This window comes from Amblyomma mixtum, chromosome 1 (genome assembly GCF_055824585.1).
Source record: "Amblyomma mixtum isolate Tamu chromosome 1, ASM5582458v1, whole genome shotgun sequence".
NCBI lineage: Eukaryota > Metazoa > Arthropoda > Arachnida > Ixodida > Ixodidae > Amblyomma > Amblyomma mixtum.
The window spans coordinates 36,883,240-36,900,278 of record NC_143012.1 but is presented as its reverse complement, the minus strand read 5'-3'; the positions used below and the strand labels follow the sequence as shown (position 1 = coordinate 36,900,278).

The 17,039-nt window shown below is 46.9% G+C and overlaps 1 protein-coding gene across 3 annotated transcripts in view; it reads left to right on the top strand.

The window, feature by feature from the left end:
- Positions 1-17,039, top strand: part of LOC149366026 (uncharacterized) — a 287,338-nt gene that overhangs the window by 99,538 nt on the left and 170,761 nt on the right. Inside the window, exon 1 of one of the 3 annotated variants that reach the window (XM_089547670.1) lies at positions 6,370-7,574. The exons of the other annotated variants lie outside the window; for them this stretch is intronic. Coding sequence (XP_089403796.1) covers positions 7,475-7,574 — 100 coding nt within the window. The 5' untranslated portion in view covers positions 6,370-7,474. Of the gene's footprint in view, positions 1-6,369; positions 7,575-17,039 lie in introns of those variants that run through there. 3 annotated transcript variants of the gene reach the window in all.

The following is a 17,039-nucleotide window of genomic DNA, read 5'->3' as shown; positions in this document are numbered from 1 at the left end:
GTAGTTCACATAATCAAGCGGCTACGTATTGCAACATTTGAGGTCAGCTGTTATTCGGGAAAAGAGCATGCAACAGTAACAAGTCAGTAACACGATGTTTTCACATGGGGGTAGAAGCATGTCGTTCTTATTGCTCTCAAGGCCAGTTGATAGTTTGGTAGGAATGTACCAGCAAACACTGGTATTCTTTTCTCCGTTGATACTACGTGAAGTTCTTTAACGGCTATTTCATAAAGACGTCTTAATCACGAGGCCAGTCGTATTGCTTGGTATTGAAAATCGGAGTACTGTTTGGCTCCACACTATGACATTTTCGGCGGGACGCCAAGGTTTGATACTTTTGACGAGTTAAATGCTCAGCTGGCCACAGAAAAGGCTGCAGCAGCAATGAATTACGCGTACCCATCTTCCTGTCGCTTCTTAATTGCAGTTCTTATTTTTCAGTAGCGTTCGATGGCTCGTGAATGTGTAACTACTAAAAACTCTTCTGTCTCGTGACACGTTCGTAACCGCGCTATCGTTCCGGTAATGTTTCTCGATCGTTTACTTCGCCCAACCAAGATGGTGATGAGTTGTGCTGCGGCTTCATCCACACGGTGACGTCACGTCCGGCTGAGTGTTGAATGTGACGTCATGTCCTGCTACGGTCCTTGTTCAATGTAAAGAGGTCCTCGCGCTATGCATTCTCAGCAGCGCGAAAAAGACGGCACAGAAGCAAGGGACAAACAACAACAACAATGACGACGACAACAGCAACAACAACACTAGCAGCAACAACAACAATACAGCAATAATAACAACAACAACAGCAACGACAGCGACAACAACACACAGTCGCTGGCTATCAACTGACTTAGGCCTCTGTCCGAAGCTGGTTTCTCTTTGTCAGCGCCCTCTACAAATCAGTCCCTGCGTTTCAAAGCGTTCAGTGCTGAGGAGAGTTCTCTTCACCGGCTAAGACATTAAGAGCGCTAGGAATGTCATGAAAGCCTCATAGCGTTAGACTGCGCCAGGTCAAGTAACAGGTACAATAACCTTTCTTTTTTCCTCTTTCAGTTTGCCGCAGACTCCATCGCAGCTATGATAGTCTATAAAGCGGCGAACTTACCACTGCGGCGTTGTATAGTGGTCTTCAGTGCTTCACCTCGCCTGGGCATAAAGATGGCTGACCAAGCGACAACCTGTCCGCACTCGAATGTACCGTCATTATACAGATATACGTAGATAGTGAGACCGAGGGGAAATCCTTTTGTCGAAGTGCTGAGCGTCGTGCATTGTAGTGTAACGACTGCGCGAACTGAATGGAATGCCCTTGTTTTGACCGCTCTCACGTCTTGCTCTCTTGTGTCGCTGGCTCCATTATGTACGGCCGTGCTGTGTTGCATTGCCACTATGGTTATAACGGCACAAGTCTGGTCAGTGCACGAGTGAAAAAGAAGGCGGGGTTTGATATTGGCCATAACAGGGTTGAGGAAAAGGAAATAGATAAAAGATATGACTATGCGCGGCTGGGCGGAATTGAAATAAAGAAGATAAAGAACGGGTGAAAAAGAAAGCAGGTTGGCTGTTCCGCACTGGCGACAGGACCTGAATAGTTTGCGGCGGGTCGGAGGACTGGTGAAGTACTGGAGGCTGGGAGCGCTGGCAGCGAGCTTTAAGCACTCTCTGTCACGAGAGGGCATTGTAACAAACTAAGTCGTATAGTAGTTAGCGAATGCCCTGGGGCGTGCGATTATCTTTTCCTTGCGTGCTTGTGTCGCTGCGAGTTCTACTGCTTCGCTGTTTGAATGGGGCGGCATAATGAAAAATAGGAACAAACCAGTTGGGGCCACTTCGCAACAGGAACTTTAGTAGACGTAGCAGTAGTGGTAGCGGTAATATAGTAGTAGTAGTAGTGGTAGTAGTAGTAGTAGTAGCAGTAGTAGTAGTAGTAGTAGCAGTAGTAGTAGTACAAGTGGTAGTATTAGTAATAGTAGTATGTAGTAGTAGTAGTAGTGGTAGCAGTATTAGTAGCAGCAGTAGTAAAAGTAGTAGTAGGAGCAGTAGTAGCGGTAGCAGTAAAGGTAGTAGTACTAGTGGTAGTAGTAGTAGGGTAGTAGTAGTAGTAGTAGTAGTAGTAGTAGTAGTAGTAGTAGTAGTAGTAGTAGTTGTAGTAGTAGTAGGAGCAGCAGCAGCAGCAGTAGTAGTAGCAGTAGTAGTAGTAGTAGTAGTAGTAGCAGTAGTAGTAGTAGGGTAGTAGTAGTAGGGTAGTAGTAGTAGGGTAGTAGTAGTAGTAGTAGTAGTAGGAGCAGCAGCAGCAGCAGTAGTAGTAGTAGTAGTAGTAGTAGTAGTAGTAGTAGTAGTAGTAGTAGTAGTAGTAGTAGGGTAGTAGTAGTAGGAGGAGGAGGAGGAGCAGCAGTAGTAGTAAAAGTAGTAGTACTAGTGGTAGTAATAGTAGTAATGGTAGTAGTAGGGTAGTAGTAGCAGTAGTAGGAGCAGTAGTAGCAGTAGTAGTAAAAGTAGTAGTAGGAGCAGTAGTAGCAGTAGTAGTAAAAGTAGCAGTAGTAGTAGAGTAGTCGTAGTAGTAATAGTAATAGTAACCGTAGTAGTAGTAGTAACAGTAGTAGCAGTAGTAATAGTAGAAGTAGTTGTTGTGGTGGTAGTAGTAAACAACAGTGATGAAAATTTCCATGATTAAATGCAAGATAATCCAATTCTCTAAATAAACGAAAGTGCACTGAAGGCACGAAATGCCGTCTTTCAGTTATTGAGGCGGCGGTCAGAATTCTGGTTCATACACAGAGTAATTAAAGCGTATCTACTTTTCCCACTAGCATGCAATTCGTCGAATGTTCGCGGCTGGCTCGCTAATCGTCGAGTGTGCAGCACGTTAGCAGTCGTTTCTTCAAATAATGTACGGCGTCAGTCCATTGCCACGCGCAGAAACGTTTGCGGAAATAGCTTACACGCCTTTTTACCGCCCAAATGCACTTATTCAATAGGCGCCTGTGAGGAAACACTGAGTAATTCCGGCGCTCTTCGCATTTCTTCGTCGTCTTTCTTTCCGAGGCAGTTACGTCTAGCTTAACTTTCCCCATAGCCTTGATTGGTCTCGGCGTATTTCCTTTCCCATACCTCTCCTCCCCTGCCCCGCTCAGCACTTCTGCCTCCCACATCTGTTTGCTCAGCTGATCGAAAGTCATTTCCTTCTACATTCGACAGCCGTTCACGGAGTCGTCAAAATGGCGACCTTCCGCCAGCTGTTCTATGACGCAGGTTTATGGCTGGCGAGCTCCGCGGAGCTACGACGAAATGTTCAGATTCTTATTTTGCAGATATATCTGTTCTCGTTAAAGGAATAAACAGTGATTCGTACCTGCCCTCCTGGTTCATTCTGCTCCGTTTATTTGTTTATTGGGGTTTAACGTCCCAAAGCGACTCAGGCTATCAGGGACGCCGTAGTGAAGGGCTCCGGAAATTTCGACCAGCTGGGGTTCTTTAACGTGCACTAACATCGCACAGTACACGGGCCTCTAGAATTTTGTCTCCATCGAAATTCGGCCCCCGCGGCCAAGTCTGAACCCGCGTCTTTCGCGTCAGCAGCCGCGGGTTTTGATTGAACGAAAGCCGGGGCTTTGATTTAACAAATAGTCTGCGAACTAAACTCCGCCAACGGCGCACAGTGCTTTGGTCTCTAACCACACTGCCTTAACCTCGCGAACCTTGTCTCCTGATCTTCTGCGGCACAATTAACGAGACTCGTACTCCAGAGGTTGCATGGACTCGTTATTTAACCGTCACCATCAACGTAACTACGTCCACTGCAGGGCAAAGGCCTTTCCCATTTACCTCCAATTAACCCGGTCTTGCGCAGCTTGGACCACCTTGTACCCTCAAAACTTCCTGCTCTCAACCACCCACCCGGCTCCGGTACGCATGATGGTACGTTAGCCTTCTCTCAGAGTCCACTCCGTTAACGTAAGGGGCCATTGCTTATATTCCATTCGCATTACGTGCGATGATCATCCCCATTTCTTCTTAATGGGCATGATCAGCGCCAACAGCGCCAACTGGCATTAAAGTTGAGGAAGGAATACGAAAAAAGGAAACATGATATAATTAGATATATATACAACACGATCTTCTTGATTTCTACGAGGATATCACTAATTCGCGTTTGTTTCCTGGTCCATCTTGCCTTATTTATTCATTTATTTATTTTCACATACTATCGGTACTAACTCGGTCCCTTACATGTATATCGTTTTCGTTTCCGTAGCTCCCTGCGTCGTCCTAAACTTAATCTGGACCCTTTTCGTTAGCCTCCAAGTTTTCACCCCATACATGAGTACCGGCAAGAGTGTTGTATACTTTCTTCAACTGAGGGGAACTGATATGCTGTTATTCATGACCTGAGAGTACCCACCAAGACACACTCCACCCCATTCTTATTCTCCTAGCTATTTCATTCTCGCGGTCCGGGTCTGCAGTCACTACCTGCCCAAGATGGTGCACTTCCTTACTACTTTCAATGCTTCGCTACCTGTCGTAAACTGTTCTTCCCTTTCTTGACTGTTGTACATTACTTTAGTTTTCGTCCTATAAATTTTGGATTCACAGTTATGCTTTGCCTGTAGAGGTCCTCACTGCTTTTAATTCGTCTCCTGGGTTATTCGGTTATAGACAAGGACATTAGTTAATTGGAGAATGCTAGTGCATTCTCCATTAACTTTTATCTCCACTATAAACAGGTCACTCAGGGAATCGAACACTATGAGACGCATATCTTTTAAAGACAGCTCTCATGCAAGAATACTTAAGTACTCCCAAGTCTGTACTTCAGCGGGGTCCTAGTGCTGTGAGAATCCGCATAGTGTGCGGAGGAGGGGGGAGTCGATCCCATTTGCCATTTGTTGATAGGCTCCCAGGAGTGAAAATGTATGTCTGTCACTCGTACGCGCGAAACTGCGCGGTCGGAGATTTCTGCGCACTCATTTTTGGGAGATTCTGCGCAACTATAACTCGCGGTAAACTTTCTGTGGCAGTGCAGCAGAGACTACGCGGGAAAGGTAAGCACACGGGCCTTTGTCCCCGTGACGTGGGGAGCTGGTAGCTCGATGTTCTGGACAAGAAGGTTGCGGAGGGGTGGAGAGGGTAGTAGCGGAGCCAGGGCGCGGTTCCTAGGACTTAGGTAGTGCACGCCCCACGGCACTGGGACAAAGGCCCGTCTCCTTCTCCTTCCCACCTAGCCTCTGCTGCAGTGCCACAGAAAGTTGACGGCGCGTATAGGGGCAGGGTTAGATGGAGAAGGTCACGACCGGACAGTAGCAGATTCCGTGAGCACTTGTCCCGCTTAATTATTATTATTCGGTCTTTTGTTGTTAGTTGTGTTGAATCTTGCAAAGTAGTGCAAGAAGTAGCTGCTTCTCCAACAGTTCAATCTTGTTATCGCCGCACACCTCAATAGCCACATACCGGCGACGGGAACAAGCAGCCGATTCCCATCTTCACATCCTCCTGTGAAAGTCCAATCTTTAAGTCAATTTCTTCCCCGGTGCACACACGTGTTTTCCTTTTGTCTTCCTCGTACGCACCGACAGCCCCCATGTCGACGAAGCTGCTACACTTTCCTGTGAGCGGCAGCTTCTCTCTTTTTTTTTCCTGCCTCGTATTTCTAGTTACGGTTTTCGTTCTCTCCCAACCTAGGAAAGCCTGCCCAAGCGTGGACTGCTGCGTTCGCAGCTACTTTTCCTCGTGTGCACCTCGTTCGTGTGTAATGGTGCTCCGATCACTCCAGTCCTCCCATCCGATTCTCGGTGCTGTACCGACTCGAGACAAACAACTCCGAAGACACGTATCCAGAAAGTTCGCCGCGCGCGCGCGACTTGTTTTGGCGGGGAAAAAAAAAAATGTCATCCAGGAAACGTTGCGGAAGCGGCGGAGTCAAGAAGCTCTCTCGGAACATCCTCATTTCGAAAACCCGATAAGGAGCTTTCTTTCTTTTTTTGAACTCTTGGAGGTAGACGTTTCGGCACTTTATTTTCCTCTTCGTCCCGGGATTTCTTTCTATCGCTCGCGTCGCGTCGCTGCCCGTCTCGACGCCGTTCCCGATCTCAGCGCAGCAGTCGGGGAGCAGTCAGCTGATACACAGACACACCCGGAGAGGCAACTTTCGCCGTCGGTAGAAGAGGGTATACGCAGCCTGAATCGGGAACGAGCTGCTCGCCGATCCTGCCTGCCCTCGCACTCTGCCCTTGCTTGGCCGGCCGGGTCTAGGAAGGTGCGTGTCTATTATACCGGCGTACGCTCGCACGCACACACAAACCACCGCTCTCCTCCAGAGCCGCCGGGGAACGCGTCACAGCACCGCGGCTCGCCCCGCCATCCGACGCGCGCGCCCCAAGCGGACGCGGAGAGAAGTAGGCCGGCGGCCGCCGCCGGCTTAGAATCAGCGTCTCTCGCGCTGCTCTCAGCTCACCGACGCTGCCCTGGCGTCGCGTACCACCACCTCGCCTCCTCTTGAGTCGTGAACCGCACGTGGAAAAAAGCGTCGCTCCGTGGTGGCTCTGTGTTTGGTTGTGCGTGTTTGTTTTTGAGTGCGCGTGTCTAGTGCTGTGTCCTTCGTCGACCGCAGATAGAAGTCCTGTAAAACTCCGGCGAGCGCAACGTCGCTGTTGGCGATGCGTCAATAACAAGCTGGAAGGTTGACCGTTCCGGTTTTCCGTCGTGGTTCACAGCGCGCGGCGTTTTATTTTGCGGGGATAGCCGGAATTTCGCGGCGTCCACTTTTGCTGCCGGATTCTCGACGACAGTACTTCGGACAACGCAAGCGTTTTCGCGGGCTTTCGGATGTGGTGCTGTTGACATAGCTGAGGAACTGCCCGTTCACATCCTCAGTGCGTGGTTCTACGGTGTGGACACCGGCCTCTCCAGTGTTCAGCTGAACATCTTCGGTACTCGTTTCCCCGAACAGAAACCGTCGCTTGGCGCAAGTGATTGTTTCCGGTGCTCGATGATACGCCGCTGACAGGCGTAAACCGGAAAAAAGAGGTCTCGAGTTTTTGCTCCCTGTCGGCGTCGCTTCAGCAGTTTCGCGCGCGAAACGTGCGTGGTTTCGCTTGTGGTTTCGGATTCGCCGCTGGCGATTTGAAAACGACGTCTTCGCCTCTCCGAAGTCTGGCTGAAGAATACGAAGCTGGATTTAGATTCCCGCGGGGTTATACCTCGCATGAATCTTCTGCGAATCTGTGCCTACTTTTGAAGAGACTGTTTTCTGGCCCTCACTGCTATCGAAGCGATAGTGGGTCAGTAAGTGATAGTTCTCCGCAGTTGTTCTTGGTTGGCGTGGCTCTGCAGTTGATGCAATTCAGCGTGACGTTGTGAATACTGTCGTTACATCTGCACTGTTCTTCAAGAAGATTGAGACAGTGTCGACGTTCGAAGTGTGTTCCTCTGATCTTCGCCTACCCATTTTCGTGTGACCCGGTCTTAAGCCATGGGTGCCTACTACGCCACGCCGGAGCTGACGCCCGAACACGAGTTCGCCCCCGAGGTGGTCGGGGTCGAGCACCAGGACGGCACGCGAGTCGACCTGGGTGAGTGAATTGAATGGCTCCGGTGACCGGGGAGGTTGTTCGTGCATGAAGTGTCGTGCGGTGTCGTGGAGTCGGTATAGGGGAAGCACTTCGTTTCCGCCTGGACATCTAAACGTTATGCTAGTTAGATGACCGACAAAAATATGGAGAGGTGGGTGAAGAACGCTGCGCTACAGAGGAAGGGTATCTTCGACTTAAGTGCACGCTGCAGGAAGTCAGTGACTCGTTTGGAGGACATGGAATTAGGTGGGACATCTAAAGCTTTAGACCGATCACTGGTCATCCCGTGTCCAATTTGTATACCAGTGATAGGGTGGCTTGTGGGTTTCTGGGGGAAAGGAGACATTATTTGCTGGGACAGGGGCGCATCGTGGTGGTGGTGAAATTAAGCTGGGAAGATTTTTGTTCCGAATTGGGGTTAACTGGGCATCGGCAGGCGGGCCTGCAGGCGACGGCAGGATAGCTGGGTTTCACGGTTAGTGCAGTCAAATGAAGAATGCTTTAATGGCCAGCAATAACCTGTAGGTTACGGAAGGTATCGGGTGTCATCATCCTCTTCTCTGATATATAAAGGAATCCAGTACTATGTGAGAGAAGCTGGAACTTTAAGATCGCCAGTTATTGCCTAAATAGATCGCCACCGCCAGGGCAGATCAAATAACTGCGACCAAAAACCTTTAACAAGTTTGTTAAGACAGTTGTTAAGGAGAATCGTAAATGAGCCGCGGTTCAGCCAGCAGTACTGAATCATTCCCGGCGATTTGAAAAGACAATGGATGGGAACGTTAATGGGCTGGAGTCAAAGGGCAGGCTTGAAAAACACGCGGCTGAACAATGCGGTCCCGTACGAGATTAAAGCAGCAGGGCAGCCAGGCAGCGGTCTAGAATGCGAACACGTGTGGAAGCAGCTGCCGGAGGCTGCTGTAATGCGCAATAACTTATCAGCCATTTCTGCATGCTCAATCTCGGCAATTTGTTGCGCTGTAGGCAGACTAACATGACGGCCTCAAACAGGCATTCTGCCAAATTTTTTTTATGCATTTCTCGCTTTCTCTCCCTGCCGCTTATGAGGCTGTTCGTGGACTAAATTTCCTTGTGATACTCGGGCAAAACATTGCGGATATAAGCAAACCGCGAATGGTCCCTGTCTCAGATTGTATACAGTCGTGAGTAGTATTAAAGGGAACGAGAATTTCCTGGTTGTTTCTGTGCTAAATTTGAGATTGACTTTCGGATGTGATACGTGCAGAGGAAAACTAGTTAGGAAATAAAAAAATTGGTGTTGTTTCACGCATAATTATGGAGTAATGAATGAATGAATGAATGAATGCTCACATTGTTCCCGCTAATATTTCTCACGACTGTACGCCAATCGGAAATTTCTGACAGATTGAGAACTGAAGCTGCCTAAAATTCCTTTAGACAGTCTATAGACTTTCCAAACATTTTTGATTATAAAGTCTCAAGACTTTTTATAGACAAATCATATAGTCTAGTTTACAGGCAAAACAAATCTTATAGACAGTCTACAGGTTTATGGCCATACTCTTTCATTAGAATTGTTTTCTGTAGAGAGCCTGTAGACTGTACATAGACAAAATGAATTATCTCTATGAAAGCAACAGAGTCTATAAGAAGTTTACAAACAGTCTGTGTACCATTTTTATAAGGGGCATTCAGAGTCAGACTTCGTCTGGAGTTCTAGCTTGGTTACAACGTGATAAAGCTTCCGTACAAACCGATCAGTATACAGACAGTTCCTGTGCCAAGTCTAACATGACTCTGGGCAGAGCGCCGAGCCTGAAATAGCAGAAGAGATTTTTATTTTTATTCCTAATCTCTCGCCTAATCTTTCCGCCCTCGTACTAAGGAAGCCGAAGTGGAAGACGCTGTGAGCTGTTTCTTTTAGTTTTTTTTCTTCCTCTCTCGTCTTTTATGCGTTATCTCACTTATTTCCTTTCGAGGATTAGAACAAGAGCGGCTGAAAGGAAGGTTGTGTATACGTGCTTAGGAAGTGAATGGAAGAAAGACGAGCCTCTGAAACCTCGAATGCATTAAGCGCCAGATAGGACATAAAATTAATCTGCGTGCATGCTCGTATGTAGGTGGCGAGGGAGGGAGCACGTCGGGATGATATTACGCGGAGTGTTGGGGCACATTATGCGGAGTGCATTGTAACCGTAGTATTGGGGCTCAGAGGTTTTCGGGAACTGTACCGGAAACACAAAGAGGAAACCTAGCAGACTGTTCCTAAAACCTATATAATGTACTCATGCAAGTCCGGGGCACAGTCGTTTAGCCTTTGTCTAGTATTACGCGGACTGTTGGATGTACAGTCTTTGCTAAAAGTAACCAGGCTGCATGGTTTGCTTCTCATCCCTATAGCAGAGCCCTCACGGCTTCCCTAAAGATCAAAAAGTTCTCTGAAGGTGGGGACAGGGGTTCTCCCTACCATACAGAGATCTAGAGCTTGAGGGCTGTCATAATAGCTTTAATATAGGACTGAGAAGAAAAACGTGCAGCCTGGTTACTTTTGGCAATGACTGTACATTATACCGAGTACAGTGTCCCCTGAAGAACTGGATAAAACAGCGCAACGGAAGACCAGACAAGAGAAGGACAAACACCAGAGAGAAGGACAAACACCAGCGCTAGTGTTTGTCCTTCTCTTGTCTCGTCTTTCGTTGCGCTGTTTCATCCAGTTCTTCAAAAATGTACCAACCAGCCCGTATTTGCACTATTCTGGAATACATTGTCCCCTCACTACTATTGGGGATTCAGAAGTTTTGCGAACTACACAGGGGATACAGAGGCTTCGGGAACCGCATATGGAAGAAAAAGGGGGAATTAAGCACAGTATTCCCAAAATTTCTGTAACGATCTCGTAAAAGTCCTGGGAAAAAGTTGTTTGAGGCTCCCTACTTTCATTCGATCAACACTGGCTGCTTTTCTCTCACTATTATGGCGTAGCCTGAATTAGGGGTCTGACTGTGAACCATCTCTGTTTTTTTTTTTTTTGCTGTTGATCTTAAGTATTGCTTAACTTTAGGCCGTTATGTGAGGGATACGCTTGAGGACATCTTTTATCTAGTTCTTTTACGTTGATGCACTTCCTAATTTTTTTTCCACCGCTCGCATAGGTGTGAGGTCTGCTCGCACTGTGTTGAACGTTTCCGTTCGACGCTGTTCGACTTGTACCTCCAATTTTCCTATCCGTATTTAGTTATTTACTTTATTTGCTTAGCTTCATCATAAATCTTCTCTTCGAACATGCCGCAGTGTCTCTGAAGAGTGTCCGTAAATTTATTTTTTTCCTGGACGACACGCCGCACTGTCTGTGAAGGGCGCCTGTAATTTTTTTTTTCCCGGACGCCCGTACATCTTTTTGTGTCGGATGTCGTTCGAGGATGTTTATTGCGTCGCGGTGGCGTTCTTTGCTGTATTTTTGTTGTCGTGTTTCCCCGTTCTTGCTCGTTTGCTTGCGGGCTTATACGCGTCTATTTCATCATTCATATTATTTTAGTCGTTTAATGCGTATTTCTTTTACACAACTAAATGTTGTAAATGTAACCTTTGTCATATCTTACAAATTGTGGTATGATCTATTGTCTTCGCTTGGGGACGAATGTCGCGGTCGCGCCTTACGGAGTATAAAGTGCTGCACCAAATCTAATGTGTAAAGCATGCATTGGTTTAATGCTGTATTCACTATGCTACCGATGTACCACTCAGTTGCTGTTTTATTTTGTATCGTCACTAATGTTTCTAGTGCCGTGTCATTCTGACAGGAAATAGCCGCCTTTTGTTTTCCCATTGACTGGTCCTAGGACTACTGCTTGACCGAGCTTTGTTATGATAGTTTTGTTTTCTGTACATTGTGCAAGGGGGCCGGGGCCCTTGTCAGGCGCTCCGTCGCCTCTAGCCTCGGCCCCCTCTTGGACTGTGTCTGAGGAAACAAGAACGAAAGAAAGAAAGAAAGAAAGAAAGAAAGAAAGAAAGAAGGAAGGAAAGAAAGAAAGAAAGAAAGGAATAAAGAAAGAAAGAAAGGAAGAAAGAAAGAGAGAAAGAAAGGAAGGTAGGAAAGAAAGAAAGAAGGAAGGAAGAAGGAAAGGAAGGAAGGAAGGAAGGAAGGAAGGAAGGAAGGAAGGAAGGAAGGAAGGAAGGAAGGAAGGAAGGAAGGAAGGAAGGAATGTAGAAGGCGAGAAACGGAAAGCCATTCCCCGGTGGAGCTTCAGTGCCTTCTAAACACGAATAAGCCTATACGGGGGTAAAAAAAAGTAGTAAGCTGTCCTCTCTCTTTATTTACTCCCCTACTCCTTTGCTAACTCCCTTTTTATTCCTTTAATGTTTAAAGCGTAGTGTTTGGCCTTTAAAAGAGAGAGCGCGAAGAGATGGTTCCATGATGTTTCGAATAGGAAGGAAAGAAGATCGATAGTGCGCGATTAAGAGTCTTCGCACGATCCGCCGTAAATTCTCGATATTCACGAAGTTCGAATCCTCGCTGTCCTTTTGAATTCTTGCGTGCTTCGTCGGTACTGTCACTCTGCCCCGTTCTTAAACGCGTATAAATTTTCGCTGCTATTTAAATTTGTCACGTATAACGAGGCTAATATAATCGAGAGTTTCATAAAACGCCGTTTAACGAGGATCGAACACTTTGAAGGCCGTTATCGGAAGCCAGTGCTTGGGCTGGGCGTAAAGGATCAACAGGAGATGCTGTTGATTGGGTCGATGGGTCTAGCATAGCCGCAGAAGAAAAAAAAGTTCATCACGTGTTCTGTTAGAGCCAGCCCTTATAAAAATGGCGTATTGAATGTCTGTAGAGCTCTTATAGGCGTTATTGCCTTCCTATGGATATTTCTTTTTATCTATTCATAGTCTATAGGCTGTCTATAGACAGAAGTCTACGAAAAGTGTATGGCTATAAATATATAGATGGTATATCGGCTGTCTATAGCATTTGTATTGCCTATAGACTGCTCTCTAGGATTTGTCTATAGACTGTCTAAAAAATGTAAGGGAGTGCAGTTGCAAACCGCAACGCGTGCTTGTAAGCGGGAGCGTTAAAACTTTCCGGAAGTTTACGGTGCTCGGTCCATAATTTCGCCTATGCAGGTATAGTCATCCTTCCATCGCTCACTGTACGAACCAGTCCAATATGCGTCCCTATTTATATTAATGTGTCTAATGCAGTGTTCATTACTTCACCCCCGCCGCGGTGGCTGAGTGGTTACGGCGCTCGGCTGCTGACCGGAAAGACGCGGGTTCGATCCTGGCCGCGGCGGCCGAATTTCGATGAAGGCGAAATTCTAGAGGCCCGTGTACTGTGCGATGTCAGTGCACGTTAAAGAACCCCGGGTGGTCGAAATTTCCGGAGCCCTTCACTACGGCGTCCCTCATAGCCTGAGTTGCTTTGGGACGTTAAACCCCATTAAACCATTACTTCCGCTGTGTAACAAGGGTGTGCCGTAGTTGACGCTCCGACTTTCTCCGCCAGCAGGGAAGCAATACACATAGCTACGTGCACAAGGTGATTGCGCGCATGAACTGAACGTGGTGGACGGCTTGCGCAGGTGTTTACGCACAACCACCTCCGAGCGACTGAAATAATAGGTCGCTCGTGCACCAACATTCGCCTCACCAATCACGCCCAGCGACCGACAGGCCGACCAACCACCTCGGAAAAAAGAGAAGCCAATCGTTTGCCGCGCTTTCCACCCAGAAAATTTTCGCCCGATCACGTAGTGTATGGCGAGCAGCGAATTTCTCCCGCCGCCTCGTAGACACTTCTTGCGCGGAGTAGGTCAGCACGCGGCCAGCGCGCTGGTCTTCCGTAGGGCTTGGTCCTCGGAGGCCCCCCCGCGGCGTCTCGCTATGGTCAGCCGCGAAAGCGGCCTCCTTGTGTTTCGGCAAAACCGTGCAGTTTCGTGGGAGCTGTGGAGGACTCCGCCAAACTCCACCTATACTCGGGACAGCGAGCATACGCGGATGTCAAGTGCCTGTCCGTGACTTACACGTGCAAACGGTATGAACGGAAGCACCTTTTTAACTGGTCGATATTTAGTTAAAATTGGCTGGGACTCTAAAAATTTTAAGCGTTTCCTGCAGTTGTTTCTTCGTGCTATGCTATACTGTGTACCACTGTGTGCAGTCTGTATAATGTGCGTGTGTACGCACTATGCCTCTCTACAGTGTACGGATACGTGCAGCGTAAGGGGGAACGGCTTTGTTGAATTTTGAACAGTGTCTAAATTATACGACACTTTTTGACAATTGTTAGGTCCATACCGTTGCATTTTTATACTTCGTTACGGTATCTTATGCGTACTCAATGTAGTGTGTCTGTGTGTGGATGCTTTTCCGCAACAGACAGATGTAAGCAACATAAAAGAGACGGCCTCCTTGAACGTTAGATTTCAGGTTAAGTTAAGTGCAAGTTAGCACGTGTCGTTGGGTTCAAGCTGTTATTTATCTTGCACACTGACGGTGTGTGTGTGGCCTTCGCTAACGTCGCCCTGTGGATTACTACGAGTCAGGAGAATAATTTCTCTTTTCTCTTTGTGTCCCGTTGATCGGAGTGCGTGTCACATACATAGCGCTTTCCCTTGTTCCGTTGCGAAGTAAAAATGTACGTTGATTTTTTTTTGTGTGTGTGTGAATAAAGTGGTCCAGATTTTGAGCTAGGGTTTCACAAACGTATGATTTAGGAAGTCATGCTTCTAAAGGACAGAAGCTCCATCTGAAAGTTCTCGTGGAAATGGCGAAAGAAATGACGACTAACAGAAGAGAAGGGGTCGCAGTCAGAAGTTGTGACGTTATTCTTCATCTGTAGTCGTTTTTGCGCGGCTTCCGCCAGAATCTTTAGTAGGTACTAAACCCGCACAACTCTGTTCTGACAAAGCTTTGATTCTTTTCTTCTGTTCCTCAGACAATGTCCAGTCCTATCCAAGTATTTCAACATGCACTGACAGTGTTGTTGTGGACAGTATAAAAAGCCTTGAAACAGTGCATGACAGCATCCACTGACCAATCTACTTGACAGACAGAAATACAGCGGTGCAAATAAGCATCGTTTACAACGAGAATATCCGGTAAACAGGTGTCCGACAGGTGGCCAACGCTAAAGAGCCTGAAAGCCTCAAGAACTGAACAGATTTTTCTTTTACTAACATTTTCTTCACAAACCGTCAGATGTTTTAAGAACCCTCTTAACTCTTAAGACTTTCAGGCTTGTTTACATTGAAATTCGCGAAAGAGGTGTGTTCAAATACCTCTCCTGTTCCTCGGTTGAAATTTACAAGTTTTTCGGCCTTAAGCAGTAGCCGGAAAAACGGAAGAATTTGTTTCGACGCGTACTATCCCTTACAAAATTTTTTTAGACATTCTACAGGCAGTCTATAGACTTCTGTTTATAAAGTCTATAGACTCTCAATAGACAAATACTAGAGAACAGTCTATAGGCTCTATAAATGCTGTAGACAAGTCTGTAGACAATCTATAGATTTATGGCCAAACACTTTTAGTATACTTTTGTCGATAGAGATTCTATAACTTATGAATGGACAAAAAGAAATATCTGTAGGAAGGCAGCTGAGTCTATTAAGAAGTCTATAGACTTCTTATAGACTTGTTTTTATAGACTTTTTATAGACCATTTTTGTAAGGGCTGCGTGTATAGCGAGCAACCCCGGCTACTCAGAGCTTCGACTGCACTGCACGCCTTGTTTTGTGGGCCAGGTTCTCGAACAACGCCGGCACGGCTGGCTGGCTTCGGTCGGCGGGTTCAGTTGTTCGGCCGCGGCGAGATAGCACTGCCCCAGGTGCCGCCGTTGCTGTTGTTGTCGTCATCATCTCGCCGGCGCGGTGCGTTGATTGAGAGCTGCCCGCGGCGAACATAACGGGCGGGCTTCTTCGCAGTAGCGGCGAGTGCTCCGTGAGAGGCCGTGGCTGGTTGTACATACGTGCTCTGCTCGTAGTACGTGTATACGTGAACTGGGACGCCGGTCTGTTCGGTCCATTGGAATGCGGCTGGCAGGAACGAGGCGCGCGCGCGCGAGGGCGATGCGGTTCCGGCGGCGTTTGTGCGCGCGTATAGAGCGACGCGATGATTGACCGATTCACTCCGGAAGGAGATTTTGGGATAAGTCGGCTCTTTGTCGTCCGGCCTGGTTGTGAGGAGGTTGCTTCGGAATTGAAGATCGGTGATACTGGACGGTTTCAGGGAAGAGTCGAAGTAGATTTCAAAAATAGACTTTCTGGGATAAAAATATGGGTTTTGCGGTATAGTTAAACCAATGTTGGCGAACATCGGAAAGACGGTGAATTACCTTAATTAGTAGAATGGCTTTCTAACTTCTGATAATTAACTTTTAACTGTCACCGCTTAGCAACTGGTCGCAATTCGAGGTTTGTAGCCGGTCGTTAGTAATAGCCATATAATTTTTTTTTGAATTTCTAAAACGCGATTATCCTCGGCGTTGTGGCTCGGCAAAGTTTGGCTGTGTCGGGCCAAAATACATACGCTTTTTAAAAGCATGCAGGCAAAGCAACCTTTCCAGTGCAGGTAACTGGGAAAAAAAGCTGAATTTTGTCGAGCCATAGCGCCAAGGGTAATCGCGTTTTCTAAATTCTAAAAACTGATATGGCTATTACTCACGGCCGGCTACAAATCTCTAATTGCCACTAGGCGTGTAACTCTAGCAGTTAAGGAGTTAAATATTAAAAATTAGTTAACCAGCTTACTGCTTCAGACGATTCGCCGCTTTTCTGGTGCCCGCCAATACTAGTAATGCTATGCTGAAAAAGCCATTATTTTACCCCCCCCCCCCCCCCAAAAAAAAAAATTGTTTTTGAGAATTTCTTAGTATTCTGTGAAACACCTGGTATACGAATAAGATGAAGCAACGAGTATGTGTAAGCTCTTACTGCGCGAATTATTTCGCTTTGTAGTTTGTATTGAGTGTGTATGCGGCAAAACTTCACGCAGTTGTCTGGAAGAGCCATTTATTTGTTGCCACATTTCAAATATTACATCGGCCTGAGAAGTGATTACGAAATTTAGGAACCAGTTTGAAAGAGGTCTGGTTGTGGTTGCAATAGCGCTGTTGCCTTCACTTTAGCCACATTTTTTTAGAACCCTTTTTTGTTTCGCACCGTAGGTAATTACCTACGGCGCAAAAGTATCTTAGTAGCGTAGTCGGCATGACATTGTTGGCATTCATCACTAACGAAATTTACTAATTTAGCCATAGTAATACTATATCGTGATTAATTTGTTACGCGTACACTGGGCGAATGCTAAATTTCCTCGACTTTCAGTGGGAAAAAATGTACAGAGACGTTGAAGTGCATTATTGAGACGTCGATAAGATTTCCTTCGAACCCCGTTAAGGAAATCGAATGCATTGGACGTTAGTTACTGTCCCCGCAGCTTTTTCTCTCGTTCTGCCAGATACACATACAGAT